The sequence below is a fragment of the Anabrus simplex genome, chromosome 3, assembly GCF_040414725.1.
Source record: "Anabrus simplex isolate iqAnaSimp1 chromosome 3, ASM4041472v1, whole genome shotgun sequence".
Taxonomy (NCBI): Eukaryota; Metazoa; Arthropoda; class Insecta; order Orthoptera; family Tettigoniidae; genus Anabrus; species Anabrus simplex.
The window spans coordinates 286,129,757-286,146,470 of record NC_090267.1 but is presented as its reverse complement, the minus strand read 5'-3'; the positions used below and the strand labels follow the sequence as shown (position 1 = coordinate 286,146,470).

Below are 16,714 nucleotides of genomic sequence, written 5' to 3'. Positions count from 1 at the left end.
TTGTCACAACTGTACAATATTTTCCATTGTGATGTTTTAAGAACCATATTTGTAATTGTCAGCTGAGGATGACCCTTGAAGGGTCGAAACCGGTAGTGTGAATGATAGCATGTAAATAAATGTATTGATAAGGTGGAGGCTTCAGTATCGATCTTATGTTGTAGCTACAATCAATACGGAAATGAAACTTGTAGATTATGAGGAAACATTTTCTCCTCCAATCTGATTGCGCCATTGTTCTTTACATAACACAAAGATCATCCCTGATTTGTTTTGTTGGTATAATTCAGATACATCTTATGTATATATTTTAAATAGACTTTGCATTATTTGTTTAGACCAATAGTGACATGGAACATGTGGAAGCTGTGTCTATATATGAAAATTATTTGCTAGGTTCTGTAGATGAGGTCGGGAGTAGAGGGGCTGCTACTTTGGTGTTAATATTGGAAAAACGAAATGTGTATTAAAGACAGATCAACTACATCTTCTAAGTTTCATATTATGTTAAATAATTCTTAAAACTACCCTTTTCAAAGAAAACCTCACTATTTATAGTGACCAAAAAATGTGACATGAGCAACTCCCTCCCCCATTCAATGTTCTCTTTGCTTCATCAGCCTTAATGAAGGTATTTATCCTTTTTGAAAACTTCCCCACTAGCTCCTTTCCCTGTCATTATGACTGGGTGTATGAATTTATTTATTAATGGTAAAATCTTGTTGTTTTCAGACTCTGACGGCCCTAGCTCGAAGCCACGTGGGGGTAAGCTGGCTCGCAGAGCTCGCTCCTTCAAAGAAGATTTCTTGGAAATCCTTTCACAGATGCGGTCACCAGGAGGGGGGAGTTCCCAGCGCTCAGGCTCTCCTCATTCGCCGAAGACTCGATCCAGCCACAAAGGATCAAGTATCGATGCTGTGGACACTACTGCAGAAAAGAATCCTTTGCGTGATTTGGACTTACACGTGAAACAGGTATTCATAACATTAAGAGTTAGTGCTATGATCGACAGGGGAGGTTCCTAATGGGCAGGTCACCTAGAGTATGTCGTATAGCTCCTTGAGCTGACCACAATTTTCTTCCATTACGAATTCACTGTAGTTCTGTGCTATATGCTCATAGTATTGTACAACTTGAACAACACTGAGATTTGCAGTTCGTGGCCACATATATAAATCATAAGACTGTTCTATACATCACCAGAATAAAACCTCTTCATAGATATTGGCAAGAGGAATGAATAGTGCTGATTTCTGTGTCCGTAGTTTTCAAGAAAATGGTTGTGTCTCTGCACTGAGTTGCTACTGGTAACAGCCTGCACAGATGTGGACCGGTTGTGGTGTGTCCAGCTGGCTTGTGGCCAAGCGTTCACGTCACATGTAAACAATACCACATTGCGTTGTACCGTCTTCTCCTTACCAGTTTTTGGCTCCTTGCCTAACATGGAAGTGAGTTGGGGATGTTGACTGAATTGAACTGTTCATGTCCATTACTGGCTGCAGTAAATACTTTACATTTAGAAATAAATTACAATCCATAGTTTACCCTAAGTATGTTTACAAAATTATGAAATGAAACTATTTATTTTTACATTCTTTACTCGAAATAACATTCTTGAGAGACTCCAGAGTGCCAGAATTTTACCTTAAAAGGGGTTCTTTAATATGCCAGTAAATCTACTGTGCCATTCCACTATTCCAGAAATTAAGCTCAACCAAATTAAGACGAACACGATTACTCGTAATGACGTTAGACACAATGAATAAATTATATAAAATGTCAAGGAAATTGAGAGTAACGCAAAGTCAGAATGAATAAGATCGTGATGACAGTGACCAAGACAAAATAGATATTTGAATTGTTAAGACCAACACTGTTTAAAAGTCACAAATGAAAAGCTAACTCAAGGGAGTAGATGTGTTATGAGCAAGAAGCTGTATAATTTGTAAAAAATATTAAAAACGAGAAAAGGATTCAAGAAAAGAAAGCTATTTGCAACATCTGAAGAAGAATATAATAGAAGAATATATAAAAAGATTAATCAAGTACGCATAAAATGTTGAAATACGAACCTTGTAAATTGATCAGCAGTGGCTTAGAAAAACTATGAAGATAAGGCCATGACTATAAGAGAGGACATGCAGCGTATCACAATATAAACGATTAACAACTAGTAAAGCCATTCTATATGAGATAAACTTGAAATATTAGCAGATATATTGGAGATCTAATAGCAACTGAGATTATACGAAGCAATATTAAGTGGAATCAAGTAGTTAAATTATGTTAGGAGGCTTTGAAAACGTTATGTCACAGCTGATTTCATCAGTGTATTTTGTCTTTTCAATTAAGCTTTTGAAGGAAACCATGGCTTACTAAGAAGATTTTAGGTCGACTATGTGGATGATTTCGAGCTGGACCTACATGGCAGAGATGACTCCTGGTGCCCGATGACATCATGATGACCGGCCAAGCAGGATGACCAGAATCCAAAGCTGCGGAGGATGACCAAATGACAGATACAGTATAATTCCGGAAAGCGACGGAAAAAGATAAGTTTATTTAATAAAATAGATATATCGATAAATAGGAACAAAGTTAGCATTTTTATAGTTAAAGTCCATAGTAATAGATATATGTTTAGTGTCTTCAGAATGATTTAAATGATGTTAGGTTCTTGTGAGTGATTTATATATGCTGATGATATAGGGGGATAGGTAGTCTTCATCAGAAATAAGACAAACTCCAGTTAGAGAATGTAATAAATTGATAATAATGTTTCACTGAGAGCAAAGAATCCTAATTAGCCATGTTATACCATATCATATATGAAGTGTATAAGAGGAATAATGTTAAGATCTTCAGTACGCAATGCCAAGTGATATCGTCCCTTCGTAAGAAAAGTGACACAACTCAAAATCTTGAGAAAAATGTTTTATTGGTGCTGATGCACGAGAACAATGTGTTCTGTCATCAGTGAAAACAACACATTTCATAGTTCGATGGTTGCCGCTAGGGTGTCTTTGCACGCTGTATATCAGGTAAAGCGTCACTTCTCAGTAAGGAGTGTCTGCAGCTGGAGAAGGAAGCGCGGTGGGTTATCGTCAACAATGTCACATTTTAAGTTGTGGCAGTTCACGCGATCAGTTCTCTCAAGAAAAATGACATATTTTGTCTTGTGACGGAGTACATGTTCAGGTCTTTCAAGAAAAAAGGACCATTTGGATTTGTGACAGTTTACGTGTTCAGGTCTTTCAAGAAATATTTTGAGTTGTGACGGTTTATATGATAAGATTTCTCGAGGTTTACTTCATATCGTTTTATGAACAGTGAAAGATTTTGAGTTATGTCATTATTTTTGAATTCTCTCTTTCTTTGCATTAATCCCGACTTGCAGGGTCTGCTGCTTTGCTACATCTCCTCCATTTCTGTCTGTCGTTGACATCTTCTGGTGTTAAGCCAACACTGTGCATGTCTGCCCTGATGTTTTCAGTCCATCTCTTTGCTGGTCTTGCTCGTAGTCTTGTTCCCTCTGGGTTGATGTGGAGCACTGTTTTGGCAACTGAGTCGTCCTGTTTTCTCATGACGTGGCCGTACCAGCGGAGACGGGCTTCCCTCACTTTGTCTATGATGGGCGCCACACCAAACTTTTGCCGGACGTCCGTGTTCCTTATGTGGTCACATCGGGTCAACCCCATGGACCATCGAAGCATCTTCATCTCCATGGTTGTCAACATTTGCTCCTGTTGTTTCGTCATGGGGCGACATTCAGTCCCATAGATCGCTGCTGGCCATACCACACTCTTATAAACTTTTGCCTTTAGATATTGAGGCATCTTTTTATCACAGAGGACTCCAGTGACCTGTCTCCACTTGAGCCAAGCTGCATTTACCCTCATCCGAGTATCAGGAGTGGTGTCACAGTTTGAGGTGACGACGGATCCCAAGTACTTAAATTGCATGGTCTTCTGCAGGTCTTCTTCACTGATACTTATGGTACCTCTGGTTTAGGGGCCACATTCCAGGTATTCTGTCTTCTGGATATTGAGGTGCAGTCCATTTTCAGCCAGTCTGTCCTTCCACGTTTGAACCTGATGCTGGAGTTCGGGACGGGTATCTTGTGCAAGTACCACATCATCAGCATAAAGAAGGGTCCAGGGATGTGAAGTCTGTATGTTAGCTGTTGCCGTATCCATGCAGAGGATGAATAGCAATGGTGTATACATAATTTCTTCACTTGTGACTCTTCATGTAATATTTTGTTTTGAGTTGTGATATTTTTCTTCTTATAAACTGGAACACTTTCCAAGTTGTAATCAAATAAAAACTATTTCATAAAGACAGGTAGCAGTTTGTGTTTGTTATGTGGGACAATATTTCTGTTCCTGTAATGAGTTCACGCAGTAACTTAATTGTGAAATTAACCAAGAAGTGGGTGGAAAGAAAATCGGAGGAACAGCCAATGTCAGAAAATAATACAATTGCTTCTGTACAGAAGAAAAGTGAAGGGTGGACTGTTGTAAGATCACAGGTGTTCGCTCTGCTGCCTCCACAACGACAGCGTCAGGCTCAATGTCAGAGGTAAGTGACACATTTGTTACCGCTTGAAAAGTGTAGCGAGGCACCAGATACTTGAATAAAAGAACATAACTTACGCCGTAAAGTGTCTGAAAGTGAAAATACAATTGAGAATACAATTTGTGAATCAGATTCTATTAGTGAAATATTTGATGATTTAGATGCAGACTCCGACTTTATGCCAACCAAAAATACAAACAGAAAGAGAGATTTAGATGCAGACAGCTTTGCTAGTATGTCCGACAGTTCAAGTGGTGTTATAGAAGTCAACAGTAATCTAATTGAAGAAATTATAGAAGATCCAGATATTACACAGCAGACTAAAAAGGGAAGGAAGCAAACATCACAGCCCAGCAAGTGGTTGAAAGCTGAGTCAAAAAGGCTTAAAAATTTGGGTGAGTCTTATGTTTCAGCTTCAGAATCACAGAAAGTCTATCCTAGGAAGGAGATGAAACCTTCACGTGGATTGAAATGTAGGCTTCAGTGCTCCTTAAAAATGAGTATTGAAGCAAGACAAGATATTTTTATTAAATATTGGGAATTGGGAACATTCCAGCACCAAAGGGACTTTATTGCTTTCCACATGCAATTCATTCAGCCCCCTTACTGTTATAAAAAGGAGGGTAGTACATGGCGTCTGAACAGTGCCTTTTTCTTCAAAATCAATGGCCAACGTACTCGTGTGTCCAAGGCTTATTTAAAAAGAACTCTGGATATTACTGACAGACCAATAAGAACGGTTATGGAGAAGAAATGCGAGTCTGGAGGATTTGTGGCAGACGATCTCCGTGGAAAGTACAACAATCACAAAAGAGTTGATGAAAGTATAAAAGAAGGTATTCGTAGACATATTCAATCAATACTGAAAGTTGAAGCTCATTATGTGAGAGCTAAATTATCGCGCCACTACATAGATTGAGGGAAATAGATAAGTGACTTATACCGTGATTATGTCAGTGGGTGTAAAAGTCCTCCAGGCGGAAATGAACTCCCGTATGGTAACTATGTAATGTATCACAAAATATTTACTCAAGAATTTAATATTGCATTTTTTACATCGAAAAAAGACCAGTGTGAGCTGTACCAAGCATTTCATACTGCTGAAGGCACTGATGAAGAGGAACTTGAAAGAGCAATATAAATATCACATTATTGAGAAAGATTTATCACGCACAGAGAAAGGTAAAGATAAGGAACAAGTAAATGAAAAGTTCATTGTTGCGTGTTACGACTTGCAGGCCATCCTTCCTTGTCCAAAAGGTGAAGTGTTACTTTTTTATTATTAAATCAAAATTAAATACTTTTAACTTCACAATCCGTGAGCTGAACAATGATTCAGTGTCTTGCTATGTTTGGCATGAGGGGAAAGGTAATCGTGATTCCTTTGAAATTGGTTCTTGTGTTCTTAAATTCATCGAAAAGAAAATGCGGGATGCAGAGTGTTACATTGAAATAGTATTCTACTCGGATAATTGTTATGGGCAGCAAAAAAACAAGTACATCTCCATGTATATTTATGCTGTGCTAAACTATCCGGTGAAGGCTGTAACACATAAGCTCTTAATCAAAGGGCATAGCCAGAACGATGGAGATAATATGCATTTCGTTATAGAAAGACAAATAAAGAAAATTAGGACCCATATATCACCTTAGCCAGTGCATTTTGTTAATCCGCACAGCAAAGAAGAACGGCAATCCATATAAAGTGTATGAACTGAGCCACAATGACTTGTTTTTGACTTTAAGCAACTCAGCTGTCATATAGGAACTAACTTTTGGAAGAACACTGAAAATGAATCTGTGAAAATAAATGACATCAAAGTAATAAAAGTGGAGAAAGAAGACCCTTTCAATCTGAAGTACAAACTTTAGTTTCAAGAAAGTCACCCTTGCAAGAAGATTAAGGTCTAGCCTGAGAAATCAGAGGAAGTTACAAGAACAAGGAAGTCTGAAGGGAAAACACAGGCACTTGTAGACCGATGCTCAAACATCAGTCTCAAGCAACTATATTCTCAACGGCTTCCCATAGCTGAAAGGAAGAAAGTAGATTTGCTGGACTTGTTGAGAAAGAAACATATCCCAAAATGTTATTCTACATTTTACAAATCATTATAAATGTTCTGTATTATTATTCCAAAGACTAACCGTTGTTCAACAAGAAGTTGTATCAAGATTGAACTGTAAGTTCCAAGGTGTTAAATTCATACTTTCAGAATCTCTAGGCCTAGCATAGAGAAAGTAAAATCTGTCTGCAAGCAAATAAGGGTAGAAAATCTCCAGGAAGAGGAAATTAGATAGAAGTACATGGATATGATAAGTGAGAGGTTTCGAACAGTAGGCAGTAAACAGTTTCAGGATATAGAAAGAGAATGGATGGCATACAGGGATGCTGTAGTAGAAACAGCAAGGGAATGCCTAGGAACAATTGTGTGTGAAGATGGGAAAGGTGAACATCTTGGTAGAATGAAGAAGTGAGAGCAGCTTGTAAACGTAAAAAGAAGGCTTATCAGAAATGGCTCCAAACAAGGGCCGAGGTAGACAGGGAATTGTACATAGATGAAAGAAACAGAGCGAAACAAATAGTTGTTGTATCCAAAAAGAAGTCTTGGGAAGATTTAGGTAGTTACCTGGAAAGGCTGGGTCAAGCAGCAGGTAAACCTTTCTGAACGGTAATAAAGAATCTTAGGAAGGGAGGAAAAAAAGAAATGAACAGTGTTTTGGGTAATTCAGGTGAACTCATAATAGATTTCAGGAAATTAATGAACAGGTGGAGGGAATATTTTGAACATCTTCTCAATGTAAAAGAATATCTTCCTGGTCATATTGTGAACAGCCAAGCTCATGGGGAGGAAGAAAATGATGTTGGTGAAATTATGATTCTGAAAGTATGAAGTCAACACCTTGGAACTTACAGTTCAATCTTGGTAAATAAACTCCATTGTCATAAAGCAGCGGGAATAGATGAAATTAGACCTGAAATGGTGAAGTATAGTGGGATGGCAGTGATGAAATGGCTTCATAGAGTAGTAAGATTAGCATGGAGTGTTCGTAAGGTACCTTCTGATTGGGCAAAAGCAGTAATTGCATCTATCTATAAGCAAGGGAACGGGAAGGATTGCAACAACTGTCGAGGTATCTTGTTGATTAGTATACCAGGCAAAGTATTCACTGGCATCTTGGAAAGGAGGGTGCGATCAGTAGTTGAGAGGAAGTTGGATGAAAACCAGTGTGTTTTCAGACCACAGAGGGGCTGTCAGGATCAGATTTTCTGTATGTGCCAGGTAATTGAAAAATGCTACGAGAGGAATAGGCAGTTGTGTTTGTTACGTAGATCTAGAGAAAGCATATGATGGGGTACCGAGGGAAAAGATGTTCGCCATACTGGGGGGCTATGGAATTAAGTTAGATTATTAAAATCAATAGGCATTTATGTTGACAATTGGGCTTCAGTGAGAATTGATGGCAGAATGAGTTCTTGGTTCAGGGTACTTACAGGGGTTAGACAAGGCTATAATCTTTCACCTTTGCTGTTCGTAGTTTACATGGATCATTTGCTGAAAGGTATAAAATGGCACGGAGGGATTCAGTTAGGTGGAAATATAGTAAGCAGTCTGGCCTATGCTGACGACTTGGTCCTAAAGGCAGATTGTGCCAAAAGCCTGCTGTCTAATATCTTGGAACTTGAAAATAGGTGCAATGAGTATTGTATAAAAATTAGCCTTTCGAAGACTAAATTGATGTCATTAGGTAAGAAATTCAACAGACTTGAATGTCATATTGGTGATACAAAGCTAGAACAGGTAGATAATTTCAAGTATTTAGGTTGTGTGTTCTTGCAGGATAGTAATATAGTAAGTGATATTGAGTCAAGGTGTAATAAAGCTAACGCAGTGAGCTCGCAGTTGTGATCAACAGTATTCTGTAAGAAGGAAGTCAGCTCCCAGACGAAACTATCTTTACGTTGGTCTGTGTACAGACCAAGTTTGCTTTATGGGAGCGAAAGCTGGGTGCACTCAGGATATCTTATTCATAATTTAGAAGTAACAGACATGAAAGTAGCAAGAATGATTGCTGATAAAAACAGGTGGGGACAATGGCAGGAGGGTACTTTGAATGAGGAGATAAAGGCTAATTCAGGAATGAACTCGATGGATGAAGCTGTACGCATAAACCAGCTTTGGTGGTGGGGTGGTGAGGCGAATGGAGGAGGTTAGGTTACCTAGGAGAATAATGGACTCTGTTAAGGAGGGTAAGAGAAGTAGAGGGAGACCAAGACGATGATGGTTAGACTCAGTTTCTAACGATTTAAAGATAAGAGGTATAGAATTAAATGAAGCCACAGCACTAGTTGCAAATAGAGAATTGTGGCGATGTTTAGTAAATTCACAGAGGCTTGCAGACTGAACGCTGAAAGGCATAACAGTCTACAATGTTAATGTATGTATGTATGTATGTATGTATGTATGTATGTATGTATGTATGTATGTATGTATGTATGTATGTATTTATTGTACCAGTAAAAGAGCCCGACTCTCAGATTAAATTTTAAAGTAGCATGACTATAGTTCTCAGGGCGAAAAACTGGATTAATTGTAGCTAGGGCTCGGTACAGGAGGTAGGGTCCTATCTACAAAAAAACTTTGACTCTGATTGCACAAGAGTTTATTCAAATAAGTCATGAATTTGCACATCACCTCTAAGTAGAAATGGATTGTCTTCCTCGTATTCCAATAGTATGGCTCGGGTTCTCCAGCGCACCAAGCCAAGCTGGTTGAAGCACGTTCCAGAAGACTCCAGTGATTCCAGGGACTTCAGATACTCCAGACAGAGGCAGCTGGACTGTCTGGATTGACGGCAAGTAGAGATGTCTCGACCTCTGAGGCCCGGGTTGAACCCCGGTGATCCAGGCGATGTTGTAGATAGTCATGTACAACCTCAGCCCAATGAGACTGAGAGGATTGATGTTCCCAAGGTCACTAGTAGCACTGAGTCCATGAAAAGCAGAGTTCTTGATAATTGTACATGAAGACTTCCAACACTCCTAAAACGATATGAGTCGTATTAATAATTTAGAGTTCATTGCAAGTTATGAATCTCATTCCGTATTGACGGTTATCACTTTAGAAAAGAAAATATTTATAAAATCCTCCTATCAATACAATTCAAGTCATCTGTTAGATGAAGCAAAGTCTATACATGTTTCAGCCTAATCTCAAGGCCATCTTCAGTAGTAAAACAATGATTACATAATCTACAAACAAATTAAAAAACGTAATGATGTGAAGTGACAGTGATCATGATTAGTGAGTTAAAAACACATTGAGGTGCCAAGTCCTCTCGTCTAATAGATCTTGCTGACTGTTAAATAAAACACTATGCTGAGGAGTGTAGTGAGACCGTCAATACTCAGCATAGTGTTTTATTTAACAGTCAGCAAGATCTATTAGACGAGAGGACTTTGCACCTCAATGTGTTTTTAACTCACTAATCATGATCACTGTCACTTCACATCATTACGTTTTTTAATTTGTTTGTAGATTATGTAATCATTGTTTTACTACTGAAGATGGCCTTGAGATTAGGCTGAAACATGTATAGACTTTGCTTCATCTAACAGATGACTTGAATTGTATTGATAGGAGGATTTTATAAATAATTTCTTTTGTAAATTTAGAGTTCATCACTAGGAAAATCCTCGTCCCTGAATAACTTTTGGCAACGAAAAATACAAGTCCCTTCTTGTGAAATTATAGTTAAACTCAAAGTTCATTACTGGCGAAGGTGCAAGTCTTTGCCTAAACTCGAATGAAAACACAAGTCCATTCACTTGGAAGTTTGAATATATTTAAAGTTAATCACTGGTGAAATTCATAAAGTCTTTGAGTGACCACTGACGAAAACACAAGTCCTTCCACATAAATAAATTCACTGACGAAATTTATAAGTCTTTTAAACCAACACTGGCAAATGTACAAGTCTTTGAGTAAATGTAAGTGAAATCCTAACTTCGTTTAAAGCCGTTGGAAAGTTAAAGTTCATCACTAGCAATGTTAATCAATCACTGTCTATTAGAAGGATGAGTTCCTCAACAGTCGCAAATATTCCACGTAAATAATACAAGTCCATTTCACGAACACTTAGAAAAATTCCAATCTCGAATACTCGTAAATAATACAAGTCCATTCAATGATCACGTAGAAAAGTTCTGGTCTCGAACACATGAAAATAATACAAGTCCATTCAATGAATACTTAGAAGAATTCTGGTCTCGAACCCATGTAAATAATACAAGTCCATTTCACGAACACTTAGAAAAATTCCAGCTTCGAAGACACGTAAATAATACAAGTCCAAACACTTAGAAAAGTTTCAGTCTCGAAGGCACGTAAATAATACAAGTCCATTTAATTAACACTTAGAAGAATTCTGGTCTCGAACCCATGTAAATAATACAAGTCCATTTCACGAACACTTAGAAAAGTTTCAATCTCGAAGGCACGTAAATAATACAAGTCCATTTAATTAACACTTGTAAATATTCTAAGTTCAATTATGAAGACTTAGAAAATTTTCTACAACACTCGAAGTCTTATGAGTCCACTTTATAGTACTTGGAAGAATCGTCTTCCCATACTTGTATAATGACAGAGTTCCACGATGATAGTAGCAGCAAGTGTGTCCCCGCTGACTACTCAGCTGAGACTGTGTGAATAGGCTACAGTAGATCCTCCTTTTATTCAATCCGGGATGTCTACGTCATAAAACGGTTTGATTGAATATCTCCCGAATCCCTCGATGGATTTGCTTGAAACTCGAGCATTGGGACGTTTAGGTGATCCCAAATAAGATGACATATCGCTCGATTCGCTAGCATCATTATTATAGAAATTTCAAAATTTTCTCTATCGAACTCTCTAGAACAAGTGTCGTGGAATCCAGAAAATACCAGTCAAGGCTGGTAACACGTGTTGAGATGAGCGGGCGGTCTAGCTAGCCCCTGTGGCTACGTCACAGCTCACAGTCGTCATACACTCGCTAGCTGGTCCTCGCTGCTGGTAAACAAACCAGGCGCGCTCGGAACATTACGCGTGGTAAATAAACGTAACTTATGCTCAAAAAGTACTTATGTACAGGTCGTAACCGGTACAGTATGTATGTATGTAAAATTTAGAAATGCTGCTATGTTTGGTATGAAAGTTATAAGTACATTGTAATTTGTCTAAATTTTATTTCTGCTCTCCTAAAAAATTGCTTATTTTGACTTTTGCCACTTTTCTTGCAAAGGGACGATATGTAGAGGTTATATGGTACCATAATATGTTAGAAATGAAAACTGCCGTTTGGTTAAATGCTGAAGTATCAAAAGGGTTAGTGTACACAAAGATACATATGTATATAACAGGCAAGATACTATCTAATATACCATATCTACACTACAATTCTCAATTGAAATGTGGTTATTACAGCTGGTGGATTACTATTATTTTCCCTACTCCGCAGGACGGAAAATATAAGTTCCTTAAATGCTGAAAAATGAGAGGTTGTCTACAATCATTTCAAAAAAAAAAAAAAAACTGTCCAAACTATGCCAGAGACTTGAATTGCATTTATTGGGATATAGGAATTTGATTATTATTCGCTAACCACTCTTAAATACGGTACAGAAAGATCGAGGGTGTGATGTATATTATGGATACTTGAACTACGTACCTAGAACTACAAATGATTAGAACACTACCCTATACCCTTTGTTCACAACTGTAGCCAACAATCCAATATTTGAATACGAAGAGCGACAATAGTCGATAACAACACAATGACTGTTAACTATTTTGCCAGTGAAATACTGTATATTCTGTTGAAATCCTTTCATTAAACAAAATTTACAACAATATCGCATTATTTAAAGAAATTATTACTTTCGTATATTTTCTCCACAAAGTCTGCCGCTACTGTATGGTTATGTGAGTTGATTTTTTTTTTAATTCAGCAGAATGTTCTTAAACAAATGATGTGTTACATTTTTATGCACTTGGTTGATCTGGGGGACTCCTCTCAAAAATTTAATGAAGGAAGCTCCTGAAGAATCGTACTGGTGAAAGGAGCATTGAATGTACTCGTAAAAGGTGTATAATGTGCTAATGTAGGATATTATTGCATGAAGAAGGAATTTTCCCGCTGGTCTCCTTGTGTTGGCTGGCATGCTTGCAAGCTTATGAAGAATCTTGAGCAAATTTAAAAAAATATCATTTCTATTTCAAACAAACAGGAAATCTCAAAGCTCAGTAGCATCAATCCTAGAATCACTTTAGCTAGAGCATTATTTGAGATTTAAAAATCCTTCATAAGCTTCTCATATTAAAAAAGTCTTTCAAAGCATGATTTTTGATGTCAAATGATAGTCAAGTAAGCCCATGAAGGGTAAATATGATATTAGCATAATTACACTTGAAGTACAATTAAATATTGAAAACTTTGTGTCTATAAAAATGTATGGTTATGTGAGTTGATATTTTTAGAATACAGCAGAATTTCCTTAAACAAATGATGTGTTGAATTTTTATGAAGATGTTTGGTCCGAGGGGAAATCCTCTGAAGAATTCAATGAAGGAAGTTCCTGAAGAATCAAATTAGGAGAGCTGAAAGTAGTTGTGATTACTCATGTCAGATAAGTTTATATGTTGAACAGTGGCAGCTCGTGGATTTATCTTTCGGTAGAGCTGCAGCTAACTTTGCAATATGATTGATCTAAAGAGCACACTTAAATTATCCTTACTTTTTATTAAACTTTTGTTGAATCAAACACTACTAATTTCTAGTTTTCAAGAAATAATATACACTAATTTAACAACGCTGTTTCTTTTTTTCACCTTCACATTTACTTATACACAAAAGTCATTCTCCTTCCTTTACAACAAGCGAATTTGTCAATCAGTATATTGCTGAAATTGATGATACTGTTCATCAGATACTTTTCTACAGTAATCATTGCCAATGCTGAAAGTCGTTCATCTGACATTGTAGTCCTTAAAAACATTTTCACTCGTTTGAAGTAGAGAAGCACCTTTCAGGTTCAGCCGTTGTCATGTGTGGTCGGCATTACTCGGAGTAGAGTGAATACTTCTGTGCAGCATTCACTAACTCCAGTACTCGACATTGGAGAGACTTCAGAACTAATACTTGTGTTCAGAACTCATGTCGTTGATATAAAACAGTCAGTTCGGTCACCAGTCCCTCTTTGCACAAGAACGGGTAGGATTCAATAGTGCCATCAAGCTCACTGGAAGGAAAGTTGTGTGAGTCAGTAGAGATGCAATGAACAACTTCACAGCGGGCAAATGATTAGTGAAAGCAAATCTTTCATTTGCCTGACAGGAAATAGTGTCTCACACCTCTTTTACAAATATGTCCTCATTGTTTCCTTTCCTTTTCTTCTCTGGAGGAGTGTTTTCTTCAGATTGATTGACTAATAAAAGTATCTTGTTTCTCTCTATATTGAAAGCCTAGAGACATTCATTCACTGCTTTATGAACACTCCATGAGTTAGTAAAACGATGTTGTAGCTGGCTATAGAATATGTCCACATGAGGCGTTGTTGCTACTCCAACCAATACTCTTATACCTTCATATCTTCCACACAATATAAATAACATTTGTTTGAGCGCCAGTTGCTTTTTTAAGAAAAACAACAAAATTCGGTAGAGCATACCTCTTATATCAATTATCTCAAGGCGTGAGGTGATAAACTCACATATCTGGCAATATACAGGGATATGGATCAGGACAATATTAAATTACTGTTGCATTTCCACAATTGAGGATTGTACATGGAGCTAGAATCACTTATTATAATTAAAATAAAACTGAGTTTATGACTATAATTTACGTCACAATGAACAATCATTGACGTCTTTTAAATTAACAAAAAAAATATATAGTGAGATTTGCGGTACTAATAAAAGGAAAATTTAATCTAAACAAAAAAAGCTATTGGCATGAACTTGAAGTGAGATGTGATATCGCCGCTGATTACATTCTTCTTCATGTTATGAATGCATAACATGTCTGATGCTTTAATTACCCGATGTCTGCATACACCGCTGTTGAACTTGAAATTCTTGGGAAAACCTATGAGCTGAAGTCGGGAGCCGTCTGCTGTTATCTTCTTATATAACAAGGAGTTGGCCTACATACCATGTACGCGTGTAGGGAGCTCCAATGTAATTACGTCCACTCAATATATTATAAGTAATTGACAATATTATTGAAACATCTTGTGAAGTCCATCCTCACAAGAAGATGATGTTTCTTTATCAGCATGGTACCCGTCTCTGCTCGGATACAACCACCACTTGTAGACCTCCTCGATTATTACAAGACCTCTTGAAAACACAACTCTTAGCTCTGACCATCACTCTAAGACCACTTCTTCCATTTGATACATCTGACTGTTACATATGATCTGAACGATATGATCTGAATACCTCTCACCACCGTTGCATCGACTTTTATAACCTCACGATGACGACTCATCTCCCTACTCTCTGTTCATCCCTTCCACTTCAACATACAGTAGCTGGTGAATACTGACACTTGGTCGCAATCACGTGCCCACGCACTGATGTCATCAGTCAAGTGTTGTCTAAGCGTGCCCAAGCGGATTGCAGATGACTAAGTTTCATGCGTCACCGGGAATTCTACATGCATATAACATTCTCAGTTAAACATAGCCTTGATTGCAAAATACTATGCCAGCTCATCTAGCCAGAGTTACAAGCCACAGCCTGACTGTATGAAACCAACAAATCTCACTTACTACTATACAGAATAATTACAAACAAATTTCACTTAACCTATGATTAAATACAATAATATACGTGATACCTAATTATTACAGTCTAAGTGATGAGAAACAGAATATAAAATCTAATGAATCGGGTTAATAATAATAATAATAATAATAATAATAATAATAATAATAATAATAATAATAATAATAATAATAATAATAATAATAATAATAAATACTGAATGGAATCTGTAACCCTGTTGTACGGTTACAGAACGCCTCCCTCATGAAATAATCGATTAAATGAATTGATTGATTCATGAAATATATACATAATCACCTGAAATCGAGTACACCATAGATACATGTATAAAAATGCCCTTTACAAATTGGGTACATAGTATCATCCATCTGGATGTTCGTTGTTACACATATAAAACATTGATCAATTAACATTTTCACTTTGATTATACAGTATTATTTACATACAGAGATTACATTACTTTCTCACTTCTGTCATTTCAAACGTTCATTTAGTGTCCAAAAGTAATTCTCGAAGACATTACATTATATACACTTTCTCCAAGCACTGGAGTTTATTGCACTGCCGTGCTTCACTTAATGTCACAACACACGCTAATTTCACTGAAGTCCTGTTCGCAATGCCAGCTTCATAAAACATGGTGAATTAACATAATAATGAAAATTAATCAAAAACTCACATGATATATTTCTTAAGATTTCTTATATTGTATGTGCCTACGATATTTCCTTCCTTGTCTTCTAATGAATAAGCACATTTCCCAATCCATTTCACTACGGTGAAGTATCCCTGATATAACAAGAAAAACTTAGAAAATTGACCAGCTTCTGCTGATGACGGGAGTGGCACTCTGAGTAAAACCTTGTCACCAAGTTCAAATTCATCCAATTTAGTCTTACAAAAATTATCATGCACAATCTTACCGTGTTATCCTTCTTAGGTATAATAACAAGTGGATTCAAATTAGGACTATATGGTGCTTCAATTATATTATAATCTAGCATAATGTCAATCTGCTCTTCAACAGCGCTAGCGTATGTTAACGGAATGGGATATTTCGGTCCTACAAAAGTTGAGTCATCAACAACATTAAATTTGTGTTCGTAAAGATGTGTTCTACCAGGCCGATCACTAAAAACATCACAATGTGATATCAACAATTCACACAATTCATCCTTCTGACTTTCCGCTAAATTACATTTTTCCACTGTCTCATACAATTCATCTCTAGAATCTCTCTGTATAGACACATGGCAGACATCAATATTTTTCCTAATATTAGGAATTTCACAAGACCCTTCCAT

At 37.1% G+C, this 16,714-nt stretch overlaps 1 protein-coding gene across 1 annotated transcript in view; it reads left to right on the top strand.

Annotated features, from left to right (window-relative positions):
* C3G (C3G guanyl-nucleotide exchange factor) overlaps positions 1–16,714 on the top strand; it is a 426,509-nt gene that overhangs the window by 156,898 nt on the left and 252,897 nt on the right. The window contains exon 2 of the mRNA XM_068226676.1: positions 733–974. Within this exon, the coding sequence (XP_068082777.1) occupies positions 825–974 (150 nt within the window). The 5' untranslated portion in view covers positions 733–824. The remainder of the gene's footprint in view (positions 1–732; positions 975–16,714) is intronic.